This window comes from Bombina bombina, chromosome 4 (assembly GCF_027579735.1).
Source record: "Bombina bombina isolate aBomBom1 chromosome 4, aBomBom1.pri, whole genome shotgun sequence".
NCBI classification, from domain to species: Eukaryota; Metazoa; Chordata; class Amphibia; order Anura; family Bombinatoridae; genus Bombina; species Bombina bombina.
In genome coordinates, this window is record NC_069502.1 from 1107439397 (window position 1) to 1107464290 (window position 24894).

Sequence of the window (24894 nt, forward strand, 5' to 3'; positions counted from 1 at the left end):
GCCTTCCTAGACAGGCACTACCAGTTTGTAGCTCTTCCATTCGGATTGGCTACGGCCCCAAGAATCTTCACAAAGATTCTAGGTGCCCTCCTGGCGGTACTAAGACCGCGAGGGATTTCGGTAGCTCCGTATCTAGACGACATTCTAATACAGGCTTCAAGCTTTCAAACTGCCAAGTCTCATACAGAGTTAGTTCTGGCATTTCTAAGGTCGCATGGATGGAAAGTGAACGAAAAGAAGAGTTCTCTTTTTCCTCTCACAAGAGTTCCATTCTTGGGGACTCTTATAGATTCTGTAGAAATGAAGATTTACCTGACAGAGGACAGGTTAACAAAACTTCAAGATGCATGCCGTGTCCTTCATTCCATTCAACACCCGTCAGTAGCTCAATGCATGGAGGTGATCGGCTTAATGGTAGCGGCAATGGACATAGTACCTTTTGCACGCCTACACCTCAGACCGCTGCAATTATGCATGCTAAGTCAGTGGAATGGGGATTACTCAGATTTGTCCCCTACTCTGAATCTGAATCAAGAGACCAGAAATTCTCTTCTATGGTGGCTTCATCGGCCACACCTGTCCAGGGGGATGCCATTCAGCAGGCCAGACTGGACAATTGTAACAACAGACGCCAGCCTACTAGGTTGGGGCGCTGTCTGGAATTCTCTGAAGGCTCAGGGATTATGGAATCAGGAGGAGAGTCTCCTTCCAATAAACATTCTGGAATTGAGAGCAGTTCTCAATGCCCTTCTGGCTTGGCCCCAATTAACAACTCGGGGGTTCATCAGGTTTCAGTCGGACAATATCACGACTGTAGCTTACATCAACCATCAGGGAGGGACAAAAAGCTCCCTAGCAATGATGGAAGTATCAAAGATAATTCGATGGGCAGAGTCTCACTCTTGCCACCTGTCAGCAATCCACATCCCGGGAGTGGAGAACTGGGAGGCGGATTTCTTGAGTCGCCAGACTTTTCATCCGGGGGAGTGGGAACTTCATCCGGAGGTCTTTGCCCAAATACTTCGACGTTGGGGCAAACCAGAGATAGATCTCATGGCGTCTCGCCAGAACGCCAAACTTCCTCACTACGGGTCCAGATCCAGGGATCCGGGAGCGGTTCTGATAGATGCTTTGACAGCACCTTGGAACTTCGGGATGGCTTATGTGTTTCCACCCTTCCCGCTGCTTCCTCGATTGATTGCCAAAATCAAACAGGAGAGAGCATCAGTGATTCTAATAGCACCTGCATGGCCACGCAGGACTTGGTATGCAGATCTAGTGGACATGTCATCCTGTCCACCTTGGTCTCTACCTCTAAGACAGGACCTTCTGATACAGGGTCCGTTCAAACATCAAAATCTAACTTCTCTGAAACTGACTGCTTGGAAATTGAACGCTTGATTTTATCAAAACGTGGTTTTTCTGAGTCGGTTATTGATACCCTGATACAGGCTAGGAAGCCTGTTACCAGAAAGATTTACCATAAAATATGGCGTAAATACCTATACTGGTGTGAATCCAAACGTTACTCCTGGAGTAAAGTTAGGATCTCTAGGATCTTGTCCTTTCTACAAGAGGGCTTAGAAAAGGGTTTATCGGCTAGTTCATTAAAGGGACAGATTTCAGCTCTGTCCATCTTGTTACACAGGCGTCTGTCAGAAAATCCAGACGTCCAGGCCTTTTGTCAGGCTTTAGCTAGGATCAAGCCTGTGTTTAAAGCTGTTGCTCCACCATGGAGTTTAAACTTAGTTCTTAACGTTTTACAGGGTGTTCCGTTTGAACCCCTTCATTCCATTGATATAAAATTGTTATCTTGGAAAGTTCTGTTTTTAATGGCTATTTCCTCGGCTCGAAGAGTCTCTGAGTTATCAGCATTACATTGTGATTCTCCTTATCTGATTTTTCACTCAGACAAGGTAGTTCTGCGTACTAAACCTGGGTTCTTACCTAAGGTAGTTACTAACAGGAATATCAATCAAGAGATTGTTGTTCCATCCTTGTGTCCAAATCCTTCTTCAAAGAAGGAACGTCTTCTACACAATCTGAATGTAGTTCGTGCCCTCAAGTTCTACTTGCAGGCAACTAAAGAGTTTCGTCAAACTTCTTCCCTGTTTGTCGTTTATTCTGGACAGAGGAGAGGTCAAAAAGCTTCTGCTACCTCTCTCTCTTTTTGGCTTCGTAACATAATACGTTTAGCCTATGAGACTGCTGGACAGCAGCCTCCTGAAAGAATTACAGCTCATTCCACTAGAGCTGTGGCTTCCACTTGGGCCTTTAAGAATGAGGCCTCTGTTGAACAGATTTGCAAGGCTGCAACTTGGTCTTCGCTTCATACTTTTTCCAAATTTTACAAATTTGACACTTTTGCTTCTTCGGAGGCTATTTTTGGGAGAAAGGTTCTTCAGGCAGTGGTTCCTTCTGTATAATGAGCCTGCCTATCCCTCCCGTCATCCGTGTACTTTTGCTTTGGTATTGGTATCCCAGAAGTAATGATGACCCGTGGACTGATCACACATAACAGAAGAAAACATAATTTATGCTTACCTGATAAATTCCTTTCTTCTGTTGTGTGATCAGTCCACGGCCCGCCCTGTTTTTAAGGCAGGTAAATATCTTTTAAATTATACTCCAGTCACCACTTCACCCTTGGTTACTCCTTTCTCGTTGATTCTTGGTCGAATGACTGGGACTGACGTAGAGGGGAGGAGCTATATCAGCTCTGCTGGGTGAATCCTCTTGCATTTCCTGTTGGGGAGGAGTTATATCCCAGAAGTAATGATGACCCGTGGACTGATCACACAACAGAAGAAAGGAATTTATCAGGTAAGCATAAATTATGTTTTTTCTGAGTCGGTTATTGATACCCTGATACAGGCTAGGAAGCCTGTTACCAGAAAGATTTACCATAAAATATGGCGTAAATACCTATACTGGTGTGAATCCAAAGATTACTCCTGGAGTAAGGTTAGGATTCCTAGGATATTGTCTTTTCTACAAGAAGGTTTAGAAAAGGGTTTATCGGCTAGCTCATTAAAGGGACAGATCTCAGCTCTGTCCATCTTGTTACACAGGCGTCTGTCAGAAAATTCAGACATCCAGGCCTTTTGTCAGGCTTTAGCTAGGATCAAGCCTGTGTTTAAAACTGTTGCTCCGCCATGGAGTTTAAACTTAGTTCTTAACGTTTTACAGGGTGTTCCGTTTGAACCCCTTCATTCCATTGATATAAAATTGTTATCTTGGAAAGTTCTATTTTTAATGGCTATTTCCTCGGCTCGAAGAGTCTCTGAGTTATCAGCCCTACATTGTGATTCCCCTTATCTGATCTTTCACTCAGACAAGGTAGTTCTGCGTACTAAACCTGGGTTCTTACCTAAGGTTGTCTCTAACAGGAATATCAATCAAGAGATTGTTGTTCCATCCTTGTGTCCAAATCCTTCTTCAAAGAAGGAACGTCTTCTACACAATCTGGATGTAGTTCGTGCCCTCAAGTTCTACTTGCAGGCAACTAAAGATTTTCGCCAAACTTCTTCCCTGTTTGTCGTTTATTCTGGACAGAGGAGAGGTCAAAAAGCTTCTGCTATCTCTCTCTCTTTTTGGCTTCGTAGCATAATACGTTTAGCCTATGAGACTGCTGGACAGCAGCCTCCTGAAAGAATTACAGCTCATTCCACTAGAGCTGTGGCTTCCACTTGGGCCTTTAAGAATGAGGCCTCTGTTGAACAGATTTGCAAGGCTGCAACTTGGTCTTCGCTTCATACTTTTTCCAAATTTTACAAATTTGACACTTTTGCTTCTTCGGAGGCTATTTTTGGGAGAAAGGTTCTTCAGGCAGTGGTTCCTTCTGTATAATGAGCCTGCCTATCCCTCCCGTCATCCGTGTACTTTTGCTTTGGTATTGGTATCCCAGAAGTAATGATGACCCGTGGACTGATCACACATAACAGAAGAAAACATAATTTATGCTTACCTGATAAATTCCTTTCTTCTGTTGTGTGATCAGTCCACGGCCCGCCCTGTTTTTTTAAGGCAGGTAAATATTTTTTAAATTATAATTCAGTCACCACTTCACCCTTGGCTTCTCCTTTCTCGTTGGTCTTTGGTCGAATGACTGGAGGTGACGTAGAGGGGAGGAGCTATATAGCAACTCTGCTGGGTGAATCCTCTTGCACTTCCTGTAGGGGAGCAGATAATATCCCAGAAGTAATGATGACCCGTGGACTGATCACACAACAGAAGAAAGGAATTTATCAGGTAAGCATAAATTATGTTTTTTAGCACTTTAGTTAAGAGTTTTATGCTATGGCGTTGTAGTGTAAAACTAACTACTGACTTTAAAATGCGGTACCAGTCTTGACAGGAGAGGGTCTACCGCTCACTTTTTTTCAGACCCGTAATACCAGCGCTATGCAAGTCCCATTGAAAAAAGAGGATACGCAATTGACGTAAGTGGATATGCGGTATTTCCGAGTCTGTCCAAAAAAGTGAGCGGTACACCTGCAAGACTCGTAATACCAGCGGGCGTTAAAACGCAGCGTTGGGACCAGTATGTCTTTAGCTAGAAGAGCTTTATGGCTCAAATCTTGGAATGCTGACATGGTATCTAAGTCTTTCTTTCCAAGGTAACAATTTATTTGGTTCTCAGTTGGATTTGATTATTTCAACTATCACTGGGGGGAAGGGAGTTTTTTTGCCTCAGGATAAAAGATCTAAGGGTAAATCTAAAGCTTCTAATCGTTTTCGTTCTTTTCGACAGAATAAGGAACAGAAAACCAATCCTTCCCCTAAAGACTCTTCTAATTGGAAACATTCTTCAAGTTGGAATAAATCCAAGCCTTTTAAGAAACCAAAGCCAGCCCCCAAGTCTGCATGAAGGTGCAGCCCTCATTCCAGTTCAGCTGGTGGGGGGCAGATTGAAGTTATTCCAAGACATTTGGGCAGATTCTGTTCAAAATCAGTGGATTCAGAGTATTGTCTCTCAAGAGTATCGAATAGTTTTCAGAGTAAGACCTCCTGTGAGAAGATTTTTTTCTCTCTCACGTTCCAGTAAATCTGGTGAAGGCTCAGTCTTTTTTGAAGTGTGTTTCAGATCTAGAGCTTTCAGGGGTAATCATACCAGTTCCGTTTCAGGAACAGGGTCTGGGGTTTTATTCAAATCTATTCATTGTCCCAAAGAAAGAAAATTAATTCAGGCCAGTTCTGGATCTGAAGTTTTTGAATCGTTTTGTAAGAGTCCCAACTTTCAAGATGGTGACTATAAGGACTATTCTGCCTTTTGTTCAGCAACGTTATTATATTTCCACTATAGACTTACAGGATGCATATCTTCACATTCCGATTCATCCAGACCAATATCGGTTTCTGAGATTCTCTTTTCTAGTCAGGCATTAACAATTTGTTTCTATCAAACAAAAAATCAGTGCGCCAAAAAGAGTAAAAAAAATGTGATAATGATCTCAAATGAGGTGATTAATACTGGGTCAAATGTCAAAAGGTATAATGACCTAAATAATTACAAACTATTGAGACAATGATATCAAAAAGTGTAAATGATGCCAATAAAAGTATAAAGATAAGCTATACAGGTGGTATATACTTAGCAACAAAACCAAAAGTGCTAGTGATTTGAACCAATGTGTGACAAAGGTATGATATAAACACAAAAAAAAACCGTAAACGGGAAAAAAATGTATAAAAACATATAAATGAAAAAACAATTACATAAAAAAACAAACCCCACCACTGGATGTGGAGATGATTAAAAACAGGACAGTTCTTGAAGTCCAAAATCCAAGTTCTATACCGAAGATCTGGTGGCAAGCTGCTTCTTCAGGAATCTTGTTGGTGTCCCAAGATAATAAAATCTGCAGATATGGATGAAATAAAAGAAGGCGCCACCATAGTGCACAATCAGATATGTAAAACACGCCAAAAGACACAAGACCGTACTTACAAGATAGAGGACACTTGAGAAGTGTCACAACCGCCTCCTGGACTGTTAAGAGTCGTCCAGCTAACTCACACTCGCACTCTCCTGGCTGTCGTCACCATATGGAGACCGGCAAACCACTGGGGCTTGGAACTATACCAGCGTCTGGTGTCCACAGCAGGCTTAGTTTCGTTCTAGTGGACCAGTTCTGTCAACTCCAAATGGTGCCTAAGAAGAATGACGTCAGGATTTCCGCTGTGACGTCAGTCCCGGTAAAATATCCGCCACAGTTTGAACGCCACCCGATGTATATAGATCGGGTGGCGTTCGAACTGTGGCGGATATTTTACCGGGGCTGACGTCACAGCGGAAATCCTGATGTCATTCTTCTTAGGCACCATTTGGAGTTGACAGAACTGGTCCACTAGAACGAAAGTAAGCCTGCTGTGGACACCAGACGCTGGTATAGTTCTAAGCCCCAGTGGTTCGCCGGTCTCCATACGGTGACGACAGCCAGGAGAGTGTGAGTTAGCTGGACGACTCTTAACAGTCCAGGAGGCGGTTGTGACACTTCTCAAGTGTCCTCTATCTTGTAAGTACGGTCTTACTTGTCTTTTGGCGTGTTTTACATATCTGATTGTGCACTATGGTGGCGCCTTCTTTTATTTCATCCATTAACAATTTGTTGCTCTTCCATTTGGCCTAGCAACAGCGCCAAGGATCTTTTCGAAGGTTCTCGGTGCCCTTTTGTCTGTAATCAGAGAACAGGGTATTGCAGTGTTTCCTTATTTGGATGATATCTTGGTACTAGCTTAGTCTTTACATTTAGCCAAATCTCAGTGTTGTTTCTTCAAACACATGGTTGGAGGATCAATTTTCCAAAGAGTTTCTTGATTCCTCAGACAAGGGTCACCTTTTTAGGTTTTCAGATAGATTCAGTGTCCATGACTCTGTCCTTAACAGACAAGAGACGAATAAAATTGTTTTTTCTGAAATATGTGAGTGTTTGACTTATATTTATACTAGACAAACCTAATATATAGGATCCTACAAGTCTCAATGTAAAAACACTTACACCACCCACATGACTTGAAATAAAGTAACTACACTGCTTATCTATATGTGACATTCTCACATTTTGAGTACTACAGTTTATCACCCTTCTATGTTAATGTTTTCTTGTGAATGTAACTAATTATATATATTTTTAACATTATCAATAAAAGTTATATTTTATTATTCTTTGTGCTGCCTAATAAAATTGATACTTTAGGTCTCAATAGAAGTGTGCCATATAGATATCTTTCTCTCTCCCTCTTTATTTGGATAAGGGTTTATCTGCAAGTTCGTTGAAAGGACAAATCTCTGCTCTTTCTGTTTTATTTCATAGAAACTATGCTAAACTTCCTGATATTCACGGTTTTGTTCAGGCTTTGGTTCGTATCAAGCCTGTTATTAAATCAATCTTTCCTCCTTGGAGTCTTAATTTGGTTTTGAAGACTTTGCATGCTCCTCCTTTTGAGCCTATGCATAATTTGAATATTAAACTACTTTCTTGGAATGTGTTGTTTCTTTTGGCTATCTCTTCAGCTAGAAGAGTTTCCAAATTGTCTGCCCTCTCTTGTGAGTCTCCTTTTCTGATTTTCCATCAGGATAAGGCTGTTTTGCATACTTTGTTTAAGTTTCTTCCTAAGGTTGTGAATTGTAACAACATTAGTAGGGAAATTGTTGTTCCTTCCTTGTGTCCTAATCCTAAGAATACTCTTGAAAGCTCTTTGCATTCTTTGGATGTTGTAAGAGCTTTGAAATATTATGTTGAAGCTACTATAGATTTCAGAAAAACTTCCAGTCCATTTATTGTCTTCTCTGGGTCTAGGAAAGGTCAGAAAGCTTCTGCCATTTTTTTAGCATCCTGGTTAAAGCTTTTGATTCATTTGCAGATGGGACAGTCTCCACCTCAGAGAATTACAGCTCATTCTACTAGATCAGTCGCCACTTCTTGGGCTTTTAAGAATGAAGCTTCAATTGATCAGATTTGCAAATCAGCAACTTGGTCTTCTTTGCACTTCTCTGTGGGATGGTGTCCCACAATGGCTTAGGGTCAGCTTTGCTGCCTTGAGACTGGACATTGCGAAGTTCTTGTTCAGAGGTGGCTCTGTTCTCACAGACTAGTTAGTTTAGTGGTTGTGTCGGCTAGACAATGGTAAAGCGGGGAGCTTGCAGCTTCTTTGGAGCACCAAAAGTTGTATGGTGCTGTGTCATGGATCTGAGGGTGGACTTTGTTCTTCCTTGTGATCGCTTTTTCATGGGTTTGGAGTTACTCTCTGGTCCTTGTCCTTATAGGAAGTTCCTTTCCCTGGGAGGTGGTCTTGTAGCAGCCTTGGGTTCTGTCATATCTACTACGCCTTTAAGGATTTCTAGTATTCATGTTTGCACCTCCCTATATAAACTCCTCCTCTCCAGCTACTCATTGCTTGGTATTTTGTTTCTTAGCAGACAAGTACAGGTGGCCCTCGTTTTACAACGGTTCAATTTACACCGTTTCAGAATAACAACCTTTTTTCCAGTCATGTGACTGCTATTGAAAAGCATTGAGAAGCAGTGCATTTATTAAAATAGCCAGTAGGTGGAGCTGTCCGCTTGTGTTGCAGTAAAGCCAAGCAAGCTGAAATTAATGAGTTTAACCAGACCCGAGCTATCGAGCAGATTTCAAAGGAACAAGATCTTCCTGTCTATAAATCAGTCCAGATTGGAATTCATAGAAAGAACTGTTTGCAGAAAAATGCAAGTGAAGTCTGTGTTGTGTGAATATTTTATTAGGTTTATAATGCTGTTTAGCAATTTTTTTTGTTCATTTAACTTAGTTTAATTACATATTCTGTGTTGTGTGATTATTTTATTAGGTTTATAATGCTGTCTAGCATTTAAAGTCTTCATTTCAAAGCTTTAAAAATAATGTATTAGGTGTTACTTATGACAATTTTGAGAGGGGCCTGGAACCTATCTCCCTCACTTCCCATTGACTTACATTATAAACTGGGTTTCAATTTACAACAGTTTCGATTTACAACCATTCCTTCTGGAACCTAACCCCGGCGTAAACTGAGGGCTACCTGTATTCCTAGCCCTATCCATTTTGGATTCACTTTACTAAAGTTATTTAAGCTGACCTTTTTCCTATTTGAAATTCTACCTGTACTGTGTACAGAAGTTATTGAAAACTCTTTGCCTAGTTTGTCATTTGAAGTGTTTTTCTTCTGAATCCTGCATTTCCAGCTTGCCTGTAATTCAGCACCTGTGGATTCAACTCTCAGCCCTCAGAGCCGGCTCTGTTGCATCCCTCTGGCTTCACGGATCTACTCAGCAACTCCCCCTACAAGTTTGCAAGTATACTTACAAGCATTTATACCTACCTACCTACCTATTGTGATGATTGTTGATTTTGACTTGTACATATTTTATCCTTAAACTCTTGTAAATAATTCTCTGTGTCTCAGTTTATTTCACGGAGCTCCGATTTTGATATTGGTAACATCATCGTCTGCTTTCAGGAAACTGAAACTCTCTCTCTCCATGCTGCTTATTTCTAAACAAGCAGTCTGCTTGTAACAAGATCCTGACTCTCATCAGTCTCCTCTTAGTAAGTTGCTTAGTCTAAATGAATTACGATATGCTATGGTAACTGTTTCTTTGTTGCATGTTACTCTGAGCATTGGAAATATCCTTAAAGCAACAGTAACATATACTTTATAGTTGCAGTTTTACAACATTAAATCCAGCAGTCTATGATGAGATTCTGCATTCTCAGGTTTACATATTGTATGAGAATCATATTTGAGACTGCATGGTTAGACAGACTATTACAGGTTCGCTTTAGTCCTTTATAGGTTTCTTCTTACCCTTGTTGGTGGTCCTTTGGATCTCTTTTTGGGTCCTCTGTTCTCCCCCTCGGGGGTAGAGGGAGGTTCTCTTCCTTCGAGTCGAGGGTACACTTCGTGGGAGTCAAGAGCCGCAGGGCTTGGCACCTCAGGCCTTTGTTCTCAGTGGACTCTAGGGATTATGTGTGGTCTCTAACATGGCTTTGCAGGTTGCTTATCTGATGGGCAGTTACTTGAGCCTTTATGGTTTTTACCCCTTGTCTTCTAGTGATACAGTTTTTTTTATCAGGTGTTGGGTAATTTTAGGCTGTGGTGCCTTTCGAAGGGGCCATTTTTCTGTACCCGCATTTTGTTTGCATTCAGTGTCCTCTATAGCTTGGGTATTGTTTTCCCAAAAGTAATGAATGCAGCTGTGGACTCTTCCCGTTTAAGAAGAAAAACTTAAATTATGCTTACCTGATAATTTTCTTTTCTTCTGACAGGGAAGAGTCCACAGCTCCCTGCCCGCGTTTTATCTATGGGGCAGCCGTATTTTTTTGTTCTTCTGGCACCTTTCACCCTGATATTTCTCCTTCTGTTCCTTGTTCCCTTGGCAGAATGACTTGGGGATGAGGGAAGTGGGGGAGGTATTTAAGCCTTTGGCTGGGGTGTCTCTGCCTCCTCCTGGTGGCCAGGTTCTAAATTCCCAAAAGTAATGAATGCAACTGTGGATTCTTCCCTTCAGAAGAAAAGAAAATTATCAGGTAAGCATAATTTAAGTTTTTAAATGTTCCCAAATATATTTAGTGGGATTCAGGTCTAGTAATTGTGGAGAGAAAGACGTTGGCTCTCCTTGCTCTTCATTGAACTTCAGATATGCCTGACGTGTATTAACGATTTGAAAATGAGTCCTCTTTCACTCAACGTTAAGTCGGAATGGATGTCATGGCTTTGCAGAACAGAGTAGTACTTCTTTTTTATCAAACTGATCGTGTGCAAGTCACCAACTCCAAAATAGTCAAAGGATGTTGACACCTGAATATGTTGTGCACCATTTCAATGTTGTTTTACAGGCTGTGGAATTTACCTTTTTATGTAGCCATCTCTTCACCTGCAATTGGAACCAAAAATGTCAGATGTTGATTTTTTAGTGAACAGGACATTTTTATTTTAATCTTGCACTGAAAAGTAATTTTTTGGCCATTCTAAATGTTTATACATGTGGGGTGGGTTTTCAACAAAGAAGTAGTTTACCCACCACTACTCTCCCATGAAGAGCATACTTTGACAATCATATTTTGACTTTTGCTGCTTAGTTGTGTAGGACATTCCTTGTTCAGCTACGCATGAATTTTAAATTTTAAAAATGATCCCCCTATTGCCCCCAAATGAAGTGTACATTTCCTTTATTAAGAAAAGAAATAGAAGCATCTTTTTTTTTTCTTTTTTTTTTTATAAAAAAGAACTGCACAAAGCAGTTATAGGGGGTTAAAGTGAGGGGATGTGGGGTGTTAGAAAATATACATATATATATTTATGTGTTAATATCAGTATATACATATATAAACACACAAATATATATTCATAAACATATATATTTTAAATTTGCTGCGCAACTTACCCCCTGCACAGCGCTAGGTTCTTTGTCGTGTCTGACAGCATCAGAGCAATTCTCCCTTTGGAGCCTATGGAAGCGCACTCATGTGAGCGAAATGCTTCCAGGCAATTGTGCTTAACTAGTAATACTAGCACACATTTGCGTGCACTGGTATTACTGAGTGGAACGCAAATATTGTGCTTGCAAAAACGCAATATTGTGCTCCATTCATAATCTAGGCCATAGTGTCACAATATAGTACTACATTTTAATAAATGATCAAATAAAATTAGACTCAGACTATAGTATGCATTTATGTATGCATCTACCACCAAATTTCAGTGGGATCTGCCTTGTCACCATTAAATGGCCAACTTGGCAGGGTGCTCAGTAAATTATAAATGTAAATTATATGTGTACGTGTATATTAAACTGACATACATTAGTTACCATATCATTTTAAATGTATCCAGGAATCCATACTCTGATAGCATCAAGGAAATGCTAACAACATTTGGAACAGCAACATACAAGGTTGGACTAAATGTGCATCCTAATGAGCAAGATTCACGTGTGCCAATCATGTGCTGGGGCAGCTGTGCATACACCATACAAACTATTGGTGAGATATCCATAGATGGATAGATGAACTAGTGGTATCGTAATGAGATTTCACTAATGTTTACTGTATTTCTCTTTAAGAACGCATTTTATCTGATGAAGAGAGGCCTTTATTTGGAAATTTACCTTGTCGTCAGGTAAGGGTTTTTCTTAATTCAAAAGTTACCTCACTAATTCTGAACAAGAAAATGTAATCCGGGTATAATATATTTTGTTGTATTGCAGTAGAATACTTATTAGTTTGGTTTTGCTAAAGTTTGTTAGCAGACACTGGGCTTGTATGTCTACAAACTCACAAAACAGAACGTTCAATATGCCTTTAATATATACCTTTGAAAACAATAGGACTATCATAACCGTTTTTTTACATTGTGAATCACTTTGTATATGTTTCTAGATGAGAGTACTTTAGAACCTGTTTTATTAGTTGATTTTGCAGCAAGTCTTTATCTTAAAATGGACAATTCTCAGAGCTCTTACAGCATCTGATGAGAAACAATGGACAGAATGTCCTATGATAATTCACAAAAAAACACTTATATATTCAATCAAGTCTTTGTTGTACCAGGCATCAAACTTCAAGTTCTAATTAATATGTGACTCATATCACTTCAAACCCTCCTAAAATTCATTACCTACAAGATGCTTAAAGAATCAAGATCACTGTTTATTAAAATGTATACATATTTTAAGACTGTATTGACTTAAAAATATCTAGTTCCTTATATTTAGCTTGTTGTGAAAACATTTTAATGCATTTTTGTGTTTTTTTATTTTATTTCAGAAAATTGCATTTTAGTTTGAATGGGAGTTTGATAATTTTTCTAATTTAACCTTCACATTTTAGGATGATTGTCTCAGATCACTGACCAGGTTTGCAGCAGCTCACTGGACAGTGTGTTCTCTTTCAGTGGTGCAAAAACATTTATGCCGACTGTTTGAAAGTAAGTCTAAAACTCTGTGTGAGTATTTTACGTGTGTTATCATTTTACAACTCTGTATTGTTGTGGCACACTTTGCTCTGCTACGTTTCAGATTGAAAGTATAATTTCATTTCAGAACTTCATGTTATATTAAAATTATACCTGAAGAGATTTTAAACTCAAAATGTAGTACCCCATAAAAGTTGTAATGATGCACAGGGAGTAAAATATTTAATTGTAATTTATTTTGCCTGGTTTTCTTGTCATTTAAATTTGAAAATGCAGATATTTCACAATGCAGAGATTAATTACTGTGTGTGTGTGTGTGTGTGTGTGTGTGTGTATATATATATATATATATATATATATATATAATGTGTGTGTATATGTATGTGTGTATATAATTATATACAGTATATATATTGCGGGTAATGTCAGATATTGGGGTAATCCTAGGATTACCTGAGTAAAAAGGATATTACCCAAGCGGCTGTGGGTAAAGCCCGATGTAAGATCATAAATCCAGAGTGTGGAGTCACTGGATCAAACATATATACGATGCACTATAATTCCCCCATCTTCACTATCTTTTTTGCCTCCGTTTGGGAGGTTCAAGGGGGATCACTTCCTGGAACCCCCCAGATGGAGGCAAAAAAAATAGTGTTGATGGGGGAATTGCAGTACATCGGGTTTTACCCACAGCCACTTGGGTAATGTCCATTTTACCAGATATCTGACTTCACCCGTAATATATATATATATATATATATATATATATATATATATATATATATATATATATATATATATATATATATATATACACATATATTTAACCAAATAAAGTAATTCAAGGAAAACTCAGTTTAAAGTGATGTTGTGAGGAAATTTAATTTAATTAATATGTGTTAATAACTTGCTCCATTCATTAAAAAGATGGTACTTTCTTTCTAAGACTGTGTCAAAAGGAAAGTAATAAGAGATTTTATTCAAATTACTAGTGCAATATTCAACTCCTGGCCAGCAGGAGGAGGCGAAGAGCACCCCAGCAGAGCTGTTAAGTGTCACTTCCCTTACCCATAATCCCCAGTCATTCATTGCCTCTATCAGGAGGATGTGCAAAGATGAGTGTCTGAAGAAAATCAAGAATTTAATCCTTTAATGGGTACTTTTTCCTGCAAGCAAGGATTGGGACAATGCTTTGTCCATGTAATTCTCTTTAGTAAAAGTCATGGTGGCTTTTCGCAGTTGGAGGTCGGTGAGGTAGTCCTTACTTTAACTCCAACAATGTATGCGAACCCCACTATAGAAAACCAGGTCCCTGTCATAGGTCGGATGAGGCTAACAAACCTGAAGCTGCTGTGACTGCTCCACAGCAGAAGAACCTGGAGGGCAAGTCCTCTCTTTTACATTTCATAAAAAATATTTTGGAAGACGGACTGGGACAATCAGGGATCGGGTGGGACCTGATACCCTCAGAAGGTATTTACACTTTATTATATATATCCACTGTGGGATATGTAGCAGCTGAGCAGCTATCTGGCCTTATGCCTGTAACAGGGATTTCCATCTTAATGGGAGGAGAGTTCACTGCTTCATTCATTACTTGTGGGAATTAAGAACCTGGCCACCAGGAGGAGGCAAAGACACCCCAGCCAAAAGCTTAAATACCTCCCCCACTCCCCTCATCCCCCAGTCATTCTTTGCCTTTCATCACAGGAGGTTGGCAGAGAAGTGTTGGAAGATTCGGAGTAGTTTCTTATGGAGGGTAGTACTCTTCGCAATGGGACTGGAGTTTTAAGTAGTCCTGTAAGCCTCTCAGTGAGAGCTTGGGTGAATGTTAGAGTCCGGAGATGCAGGGAGAGTCTTTCTGCGAACCCATCCCGACTCAGTTTAACAGCTCCATTAGCAATCAGCGTTGACGAGTTTCGCTGCCTGCTTTTCTTCTCTCAAGTCCATGTCAGGAGCGATGCTACTACCCTGTAACACTTGAAGGGCAGTGTTCCTGTTCCATAGCTTTGATTCTGGTAAGACCATTCCATTTATTTATATATATATATATATATATATATATATATATATATATATATATATATATATATATATATAATATATATATACTGTGTGTATATATATATATATATATATATATATATATATATATATATATATATATATATATATACAGGTAGCCCTAAGTTTATGCCGGGGTTAGGTTCCTGGAGGATTGGTTGTAAATCTAAACCGTTGTAAATTGAAACCCAGTTTATAATGTAAGTCAATGGGAAGTGAGGGAGTTAGGTTCCAGGCCCCTCTCAAAATTGTCATAAGTAACACCTAATACATTATTTTTAAAGCTTTGAAATGAAGACTTTAAATGCTAAACAGCATTATAAACCTAATAATATAGATTGTATCATCATCAAACTAAGTTTAATGAATAAAAACATTTGCTAACAGCACCTAATTAAATAATCACACAACAGACTGCATCATCATCAAACTAAGTTTAATGAACAAAAACGTTTTTTTACTTGCATTTTTCTGCAATTAATTCTCTGCATTGTTAGCATGTTAGATAATATTGGGTCTGCACCTATTCTATGCTTTTCAATCTGCAGTGATTAATAAGCAGTTAGGCACCCTCACCTCAAGCAGCTGGACAGGAAGATAATAGGGAAGTGGCTGCTCGATAGCTAATGTCTGCTCTGTGTACACAGATCAATTTCAGTCTATTAAGTTGCATAACTTTGCTGCAAAACAAGCGGACAGCTCCACCTACTGGCTATTTTAATTAGTGCACTGCTTTCCAAAAAAAAAGGTTGTTATTCTGAAACGGCGCAAATTGAAACGTCGTAAACCGAGGGCCACCTGTATATATATATGTGTGTGTGTATATATATATATATATATATATATATATATATATATATATATATATATATATATATATATATATATATATACATACAAATGCAACTTGAAAAGAAAGGATTGAACATATATCTAAGTCAATCAAAGCGGGACACTGGCTGCACCAAAAGTCTATCAAAAGCCTGGCTTTTGATAGTCTTTTGGTGCAGCCAGTGTCCCGCTTTAATTGACTTAGACATATGTTCAATCCTTTCTTTTCAAGTTGCATTTGTATATTAATTGGGACAGCTAGCACAGTCTTAAAGCAATGGAAAGTTGAGCTATTTGTGCACCACCACACATTTATATTTTTACATATATATATATATATATATATATATATATATATATATATATATATATATATATATATATATATATATATATTTGATAACTCATGAAGACAGGGTCACATTGTGGCTCCTTTTATCTTTATAGAATCTAAGGTAATACCCTCGGAAGGGGGCTGTTGAACAGGGGGGATATGAATATGCATATAATTGTTTATTGTGTTTACTACTGCATTTGTGTGAGATGAGGCTCTGTCAGTGTGCAACACAGTTCATAGAGAGAAATTGAGGCAGGCTTTTTTTGGCGCGTCCTCTCAAGTGCAGGGGCGGTCCTGCATGGCACTCCATGTGATCGGGTGTGGCCTCTACATTTTCCTCTTTCTTGACCTGCATTCGAAGGCGACGAGAGCAGTTTCTTGTAGTTCAGGTAATAGGAAGTGGTGAGTGCCCCGGCCATTTATTTTTGATCAAGCCCGTAATAAAAGCGCAAGCTATGGAGGACTATTATATGGCCTCCAGACTTTGCAGATCAATTACAGACGGCGGTTTCTGCGGCCATTAATGCGATGCCTCGTCCTTCTAAGCGCAAGCGGAAGGTACTGCACTGCTATCCGGGTATTTGACTCCGCTGGATGTCTCGGACAGATTGTCAGCTGAGGAGGACAACTCCGACTTATCGGAGGATGACGCTTCTGGAGCGGAATCGGCTACTTCTAGGCCTCCGTCCGCGGAGCAGCCTGATTTTAAGTTTAGGATGGAGCATTTGCACTATCTGCTAAAAGAGGTGCTTGCTACGTTGGAGGTTCCAGAACAAAAACTACCAGATACCTTCAATTCCTAAACTTGATAGAGTCTGTGAGGACAGGGTAGTGCCCCAGGCCTTCCCGGTTCTAGTGAAACTGGCATACATTATTAATAATGAATGGGAGAAACTGGGTTCGTCCTTTTACCCCTCTTTTTCATTTAAAAAGCTTTTCCCTGTTCCTAAGGCGCAGCTTGAACTGTGGGAAACTGTCCCTAAGGTGGATGGTGCTATCTCCACGCTCGCTAAGAGAACGACTATTCCGCTAGAGGATAGCTCCTCCTTCAAGGAACCCATGGATAAAAAGATGGAGTGCATGTCGCGGAAGATGTTCCAACTCAGAGGGTAAATTTTTCAGGCGGCGGCAGTTGCTGCGGTGGCGGGTGCGGCTACCTACTGTTGGGACGCACTAGCAGCGATGATCGAGGTGGAGACTCCTCTCTATGAAATTCTAGACCGAATTAAGGCCTTAAAGTTGGCATATTCGTTCATTTATGCTAAGACATCAGGGTTTTCTGTTTTTGCCCGCAGGGCTCTGTGGCTAAAGTCGTGGTCTTCGGACATGACTTCTAAGTCTTGTTGCTTTCCCTCCCATTCAAGGGGAAAGTTTTGTTTGGCCCGGGCCTGGATTCTATCATCTCTACGGTCACAGGTGGCAAGGTTGCCTTCTTGCCTCAGGATAAGAAGGCTAAACCAAAGGGATCTACTTTTCGTCCCTTTTGTGTGGACAAGTCTCAGCATCAGCAGCCTGCCCCAAAGTCAGAGCAATCCAAGGGATCTGGAAGCCAACTAACCAAGCAGAACAAGAAGCCCGCCGAATCAAAGTTTGCCTGAAGGGACAGCCCCCGGTCCATCATCGGATCATGTAGGGGGCAATCTTATCTCTTTTTTGCGGAGGCCTGGAGAAGAGACGTTATAGATCCTTGGGTTCTAGAAGTCATATCCCAGGGTTACAGGATAGGTTTCAAGTCTTAACCGCCCAGAGGCAGATTCCTCCTGTCAAACATATCTTTAAGACCAGAAAAGAGAGATGCTTTCCTGGGGTGTGTGAAGGATCTCTCATCCTCCGGCAGTAAGAGGTCTGGGATATTATTCAAACCTTTTCGCGGTCCAAAAAAAGGAGGGCACGTTTCGTCCAATTCTGGACCTAAATGCCCTAAACAAGTTCTTGTCAGTCCCATCGTTCAAGATGGAGACAATCAGGTCAATTTTGCCCCTGGTGCAAGAGGGGCAATTCATGGCAACTATAGACCTGAAGGACGCCTACCTTCATATTCCAATCCACAGGGATCACTTCAGGTTTCTAAAGTTCGGCTTCCTGGACCAGTACTTCCAGTTTGTGGCCCTTCGGTTTGGTCTGGCGACTGCCCCAAGAGTCTTCACAAAGATTCTGGGAGCTCTACTTGCAGTGGCGAGAGCCAGAGGAATTGCAGTGGCACTTATCTGGACAATATCCCGGTCCAGACTCCGTCCTACAGTCTTGCGGAGGATCACTCGAGAGCTCTTCTCCTTCGATCCCATGGGTGGAATATAAACGAAGGAAAGAGTTCATTGGCCCCCAGCAACAGGGTGGAATTCCTGGGTACGATAATAGATTCTTCAGCCATGAAGATATTCTTGACAGATCAGAGACGTTGCAAGCTTGCGTCCAACTGTCTAGCTCTTCAGACATCCTCCAGGGCATCTGTGGACAGGTGTATGGAGGTGATCAGGCTCATGGTATCCAGCATAGATTTAATTCCATTCGCCAGGTTCCATCTCAGACCTCTTCAGGTGTGCATGTTGAGACAGTGGAACGGCGATCATTCAGATCTATCCCAACAGATATCTCTAGACAGACTGGTGAGGGAGTCCCTATATTGGTGGATCCTTTTTGAGACCATCCTGGGAGATTGTGACCCTTGATGCAAGTCTATCAGGATGGGGAGCTGTTTGCGGGAGCCAGAAGGGCACAGGGCAGGTGGACTTGAGAAGAGTTGTCTTCCTATAAATATATTGGAACTTTGAGCAATAATCAACGCTCTGAGGGCTTGGTCCCTTCTGGGGTTATCCCGATTCATAAGATTCCAGTTGTACAACATTACCTCAATGGCTTGCTTAAACCCTCGGGGGGGGGGGGGCGAGAAGCTCCCTAGCCATGAGGGAAGTATCTCAGATTCTGGAATGGGCAGAGACTCACAATTGTTTGCTCTCAGCGATCCACATTCCGGGCGTGGACAACTGGGAAGTGGATTTTTTGGGCAAACAGACGTTTAATCCAGGGGAATGGTCCCTAAATCCCGAGATGTTTGCGGAGATCTGCAGGAGATGGTGGACACCGGAGTTAGATCTTATGGCGTCCAGACTCAATTGCAAGCTACCCAGATACGGGTCGCGATCCAGGGATCCCCAGGCGGAACTGATGTATGCCTTGGCGGTACCCTGGGACTTCAACCTAATTTACATATTTCCACCTTTACCTCTCCTACCTCGGGTAGTGGCCCGCATCAAGCAGGAGCAAGCTTCGGCTATTCTGATTGTTCCGTCGTGGCCGCGGGGGACGTGGTTTGCGGATCTGGTGGCGATGTCATCATCTCCGCGGTTTAAGTTACCTTGTCTGCTAGTCCAAGGTCCCTTTCTACATCAAAATCTTGATTCTCTGAGGCTGACTGCGTGGAGATTGAATGTCTAGTTTTAGCCAAGAGAGGATATTCGGAAAGGGTGATTGACACTCTCGTTCAGGCCAGGAAGCCGGTCACTCGACGCATATATCACAAGGTGTGGAGGACCTACTTGTCCTGGTGTGAGGAACGAGGATACCCATGGCATAAGGTCCAGGGTATCCAGGATTTTGGCCTTTCTCCAGGACGGTCTGGATAAGGGTCTTGCCGCAAGTTCCCTAATGGGACAGATCTCGGCTTTATCTGTACTGTTGCATAAGAAGCTTGTGGAGCTTCCTGACATTCAGTCCTTTGTTCAGGCACTGGTTAGGATCAGGCCTGTCTTCAGGAACCCGGCTCCTCTTTGAAGCTTAAACTTGGTTCTTAGGGTTTTGCAGAGGGCTCTGTTTGAGCCTATGCATGCTCTTGACATTAAGGTTGTTTTGTGGAAAGTCCTATTATTACTGGCTATTGCATTGGCACGCAGAGTATCTGAACTTGCGGCCTTGCAATGTGAGCCTCCCTACTTGGTGTTTTCATGCTGATAAGGCTGTTCTTCGCACTGGATTGGGTTTCCTTCCCAAAGTCGTGTCGAGTCATAACATCAATCAGGAAATAGTAGTTCCTTCTTTGTGTCCTAACCCTTTTTCTTCGAAGGAGAGGTTACTTCATAATCTGGACGTGGTTCGGGCTTTGAAGTTTAATCTTCAAGCTACGAAGGAGTTCAGGCAGACTTCGTCCTTATTTGTTGTGTATTCAGGGAAGTGCAGGGGGCAAAGGGCCTCTGCTACTTCTCTATCTTTTTGGTTGAGGAGTATGATCCGTCTGGCATATGAGACACAAGCCTCCTCAGATGATTACGGCTCACTCGACTAGAGCTGTGGCCTCTTCTTGGGCCTTTAAGAATGAGGCTTCTATGGAGCAGATTTGTAAGGCGGCCACTTGGACTTCCTTACATACTTTTGCAAAATTTTATAAATTTTACGTTTTTGCTTCTGCGGAAGCAGCTTTTGGGAGAAAGGTTCTGCAGGCTGTGGTGCCCTCAGTATAGGGTCCGCCTCCTTTTACCCTTTCGTTTTTTTCATTCAGTGTCCTCTAGAGCTTGTTCCCACAAGTAATGAATGAAGCAGTGGACTCTCCTCCCATTAAGATGGAAAACATAAATTATACTTACCTGATAATTTAATTTCGATCTCTGGCAGGAGAGTCCACTGCACCCGCCAGTTTTTCCGAGGGCGGACCTAAATGTATTATTATTCTTCTGGCACCATTTATACCCTGATATTTCTCCTACTGTTCCTTGTTCCCTTGGCAGAGTGACTGGGGATGAGGGGAGTGGGGGAGGTATTAAAGCCTTTGGTTGGGGTGTTTTTGCCTTCTCCTGGTGACCAGGTTCTTGATTCCCACAAGTAATGAATGAAGCAGTGGACTCTCCTCCCACAGATGGAAATGAAATTATCAGGTAAGCATAATTTATGTTTTTGCCGCCTCCATTGCCGGGCAAATTCTACACTTAAGCCCAGGCTTTATGGTGTGTGGGATACAGCTTGGTGGTCAGCTATAATTCCCTTTTTCTATCCCTATTAGGTCAGTTTTTTTACGGATGTTTAAAGTGTCTAATGATTTGGGGCACAGTATGTATTTAATAATTCCCTCTCTTGACTTTAGAAGGTTTGGACATTTTTATGGCGGTTAGAGCGCCTGATAATTGCTGTGCAGGCAATGGCCGTTGGTTATCAGGCTATTTTGACATTCAGATTCACCTCCTCTGTTAATCGGGTATTAGATTATTTCCCGCTCTGGAGGAGACCGCCATTGTTGGCGAATGCTTTATCGCAGAAGTACAATTGTTTTGGAGCCGTTTTGGACAAGCTCTACTTACTGCTCCTCTGTTGACAGTTTCGCTGATGGCATATGTGTATTGGCGCCATGTTCTACTAAGCCGCCATAAAAGAGACCACCAGTCGCAGCTTGTCAGCGATGCGGTAGGCGCTCAGCAGGATAGTAGCTTCTTTTTCTGTTTTAGAGCCGTTTACTTTGGGCTCTATACAACATAAAATGTTTTTTTTTTCTACCCATTATGGCACCTCGTCTGCATTATAAGTGAGATCCACTTAGACGCATATGTATATATGCGCCATTTTAGCCGCTACGGGCAGTGAAAGTTTGAGCGCATTTTAGTTGGCTCCTTTAGATATGTGAGCCTCATTTAATATCAAATTCAGCACAGACCCTCATATTCTTTATTTATTTTTCTCAAATAAATAATTTTATAGGTGGCTATTATGCCACAGGGAAATGAGGGATGAGGTTTTTTTGTTATAAAAACTCTATATCCTGGTATTTTATTTTTCAGGTTGCATTTTCTCCTGGTGATAAATTCTGTGTTTTACAAGTATTTGCCACAATCTGGTGACACTTATTGTTGCTGCATGCTCCCTTATTATTATTATTATTATTATTATTATAAGATGCTTTTACATTTCCTCTCATTCTGTGGTTATATTTTGAGGGTCTCTAATATGATTACTTTTCTGCCCCATATGTCAGGGATCATACTTATTTATCACCCCCTGCTGGTGATTATGAGTATCCACAGTTTGTACATTTTAACTGTTTGTTTTTTGGGGGGGATTGTAATCATTCTTTAACATGATACTGGACATTGTTAATTATGTCTGATTTGGTGCACCGAGTTTAAGGTAGAGGGTGCTATATCCACTCTAGCCAAGAGAGCCACTATTCCCCTTGAGGATAGTTCCTCTTTAAAGGACCCTATAGATAAGTAACTGGAGTTTTACTTAAAAAGATGTATATTCATCCAGGTTTTCAATGGCAACCAGTGCAACTACTTGTCCGTACTAATTTCGGAGGAGACTTCCATTGAGGAGATCCAGGATAGGATCAAGGCTCTAAAGCTGGCTTATTCTTTTATCTGTGATGCCAACATGCAGTTTGGCTGGGAGCCAAAGTATTCTAGCTTTGCCATTCTAGCTTGCAGAGTACTAGGGCTGTGGAAAATGTTGATCTGCAGATGAACAGTCAAGTCCTAATTAATGTTTTTACTTTTAAAGGAAAGACTTTATTTGGCCCTGCCTCCAAGCCATTTAGGAAACCAAAGTCTGCCCCTAAGTCCGCATGAAGGTGCGGCCCTCATTCCAGCTCAGCTGGTAGAGGGCAGATTAAGGTTTTTCAAGGATTGTTGGATAAAATATGTCCAAAATCATTGGATTCAGAGCATTGTCTCTCAAGGGTATCGAATAGGATTCAAAGTAAGACCTCCTGTGAGAAGATTTTTTCTCTCACGCATCCCTGTAAATCCAGTAAAAGCTCAGGCTTTTCTGAAGTGTGTTTCAGACCTGGAGTCTTCAGGGATAATCATGCCAGTTCCTCTTCAGGAACAAGGTTTGGGGTTTTATTCAAACCTATTCATTGTACCAAAGAAAGAAAATTTGTTCAGACCAGTTCTGGATCTGAAAATTTTGAATCGTTATGTAAGAGTACCAACTTTCAAGATGGTGACTATAAGGACTATTCTGCCTTTTGTTCAGCAAGGACATTATATGTCCTCAATAGACTTGCAGGATGCATACCTTCATATTCCGATTCATCCAGAACACTTTCAGTTTCTGAGATTCTCTTTTCTAGACAAGCACTACCAATTTGTTGCTCTTCCATTTGGCCTAGCAACAGCTCTAATAATCTTTTCAAAGGTTCTGGGTGCCCTACTATCTGTAATCAGAGAACAGGGTATTGCGGTGTTTCCTTATTTGGACGATATCTTGGTACTAGCTCAGTCTTTACATACTGCAGAATCTCACACGAATCAACTAGTGTTGTTTCTTCGGAAACATGGTTGGAGGATCAATTTACCAAAAAGTTTCTTGATTCCTCAGACAAGGGTCACCTTTTTAGGCTTCCAGATAGATTCAGTGTCCATGACTCTGTCTCTAACAGACAAGAGACATTTAAAATTGGTTGCAGCCTACCGGCACCTTCAGTCTCAGTCATTCCCTTCAGTGGCTATGTGCATGGAAGTTTTAGGTCTCATGACTGCAGCATCGGACGCAATCCCCTTTGCTCGTTTTCACATGAGACCTCTACAGCTTTGTATGCTGAATCAATGGTGCAGGGATTATACAAAGATATCACAATTAATATCCTTGAATCCCAATGTACGACACTCTCTGACATGGTGGATAGATCACCATCGTTTGGTTCAAGGGGCTTCTTTTGTTCGCCCAACCTGGACTGTGATCACAACAGATGCAAGTCTTTCAGGTTGGGGAGCTGTTTGGGGATCTCTGACAGCACAAGGGGTTTGGAAATCTCAAGAGGCGAGATTACCAATAAATATTTTAGAACTCCGTGCAATTCTCAGGGCTCTTCAGTTCTGGCCTCTACTAAAGAGAGAACCGTTCATTTGTTTTCAGACAGACAATATCACAACTGTGGCTTATGTCAATCATCAGGGTGGGACTCACAGTCCCCAAGCTATGAAAGAAGTATCTCGGATACTTGCCTGGGCGGAATCCAGCTCCTGTCTAATCTCTGCGGTGCATATCCCAGGTGTAGACAATTGGGAGGCGGATTATCTCAGCCGCCAGACTTTACATCCAGGGGAGTGGTCTCTCCATCCAGATGTGTTTTCTCAGATTGTTCAGATGTGGGGGCTTCCAGAGATAGATCTCATGGCCTCTCATCTAAACAAGAAACTTCCCAGATACCTGTCCAGGTCCAGGGATGTTCAGGCGGAAGCAGTGGATGCGCTGACACTTCCTTGGTGTTATCAACCTGCTTACATCTTTCCGCCTCTAGTTCTCCTTCCAAGAGTGATCTCCAAAATCATCATGGAACAGTCTTTTGTGTTGCTGGTGGCTCCAGCATGGCCACACAGGTTTTGGTATGCGGATCTGGTTCGGATGTCCAGTTGCCCGCCTTGGCCACTTCCGTTACGGCCGGACCTACTATCTCAAGGTCCGTTTTTCCATCAGGATCTCAAATCATTAAATTTGAAGGTATGGAAATTGAATGCTTAGTTCTAAGTCATAGAGGTTTCTCTGACTCAGTGATTAATACTATGTTACAAGCTCGAAAATCTGTTTCTAGAAAGATTTATTATAGAGTTTGGAAGACTTACATTTCATGGTGTTCTTCTCATAAATTCTCCTGGCATTCTTTTAGAATTCCTAGAATTTTACAGTTTCTTCAGGATGGTTTGGAATAAGGGTTTGTCTGCAAGTTCCTTGAAAGGACAAATCTCCGCTCTTTCTGTTTTATTTCACAGAAAGATTGCTATTCTTCCTGATATTCACTGTTTTGTACA

At 41.3% G+C, this 24894-nt stretch overlaps 1 protein-coding gene across 1 annotated transcript in view; it reads left to right on the forward strand.

Moving 5' to 3' along the window:
• UBR2 (ubiquitin protein ligase E3 component n-recognin 2) overlaps positions 1-24894 on the forward strand; it is a 689885-nt gene that overhangs the window by 581541 nt on the left and 83450 nt on the right. Inside the window, 3 exon segments of the mRNA XM_053712365.1 lie at positions 11854-12002; positions 12083-12138; positions 12849-12945. Of these exon segments, the coding sequence (XP_053568340.1) occupies positions 11854-12002; positions 12083-12138; positions 12849-12945 (302 nt within the window).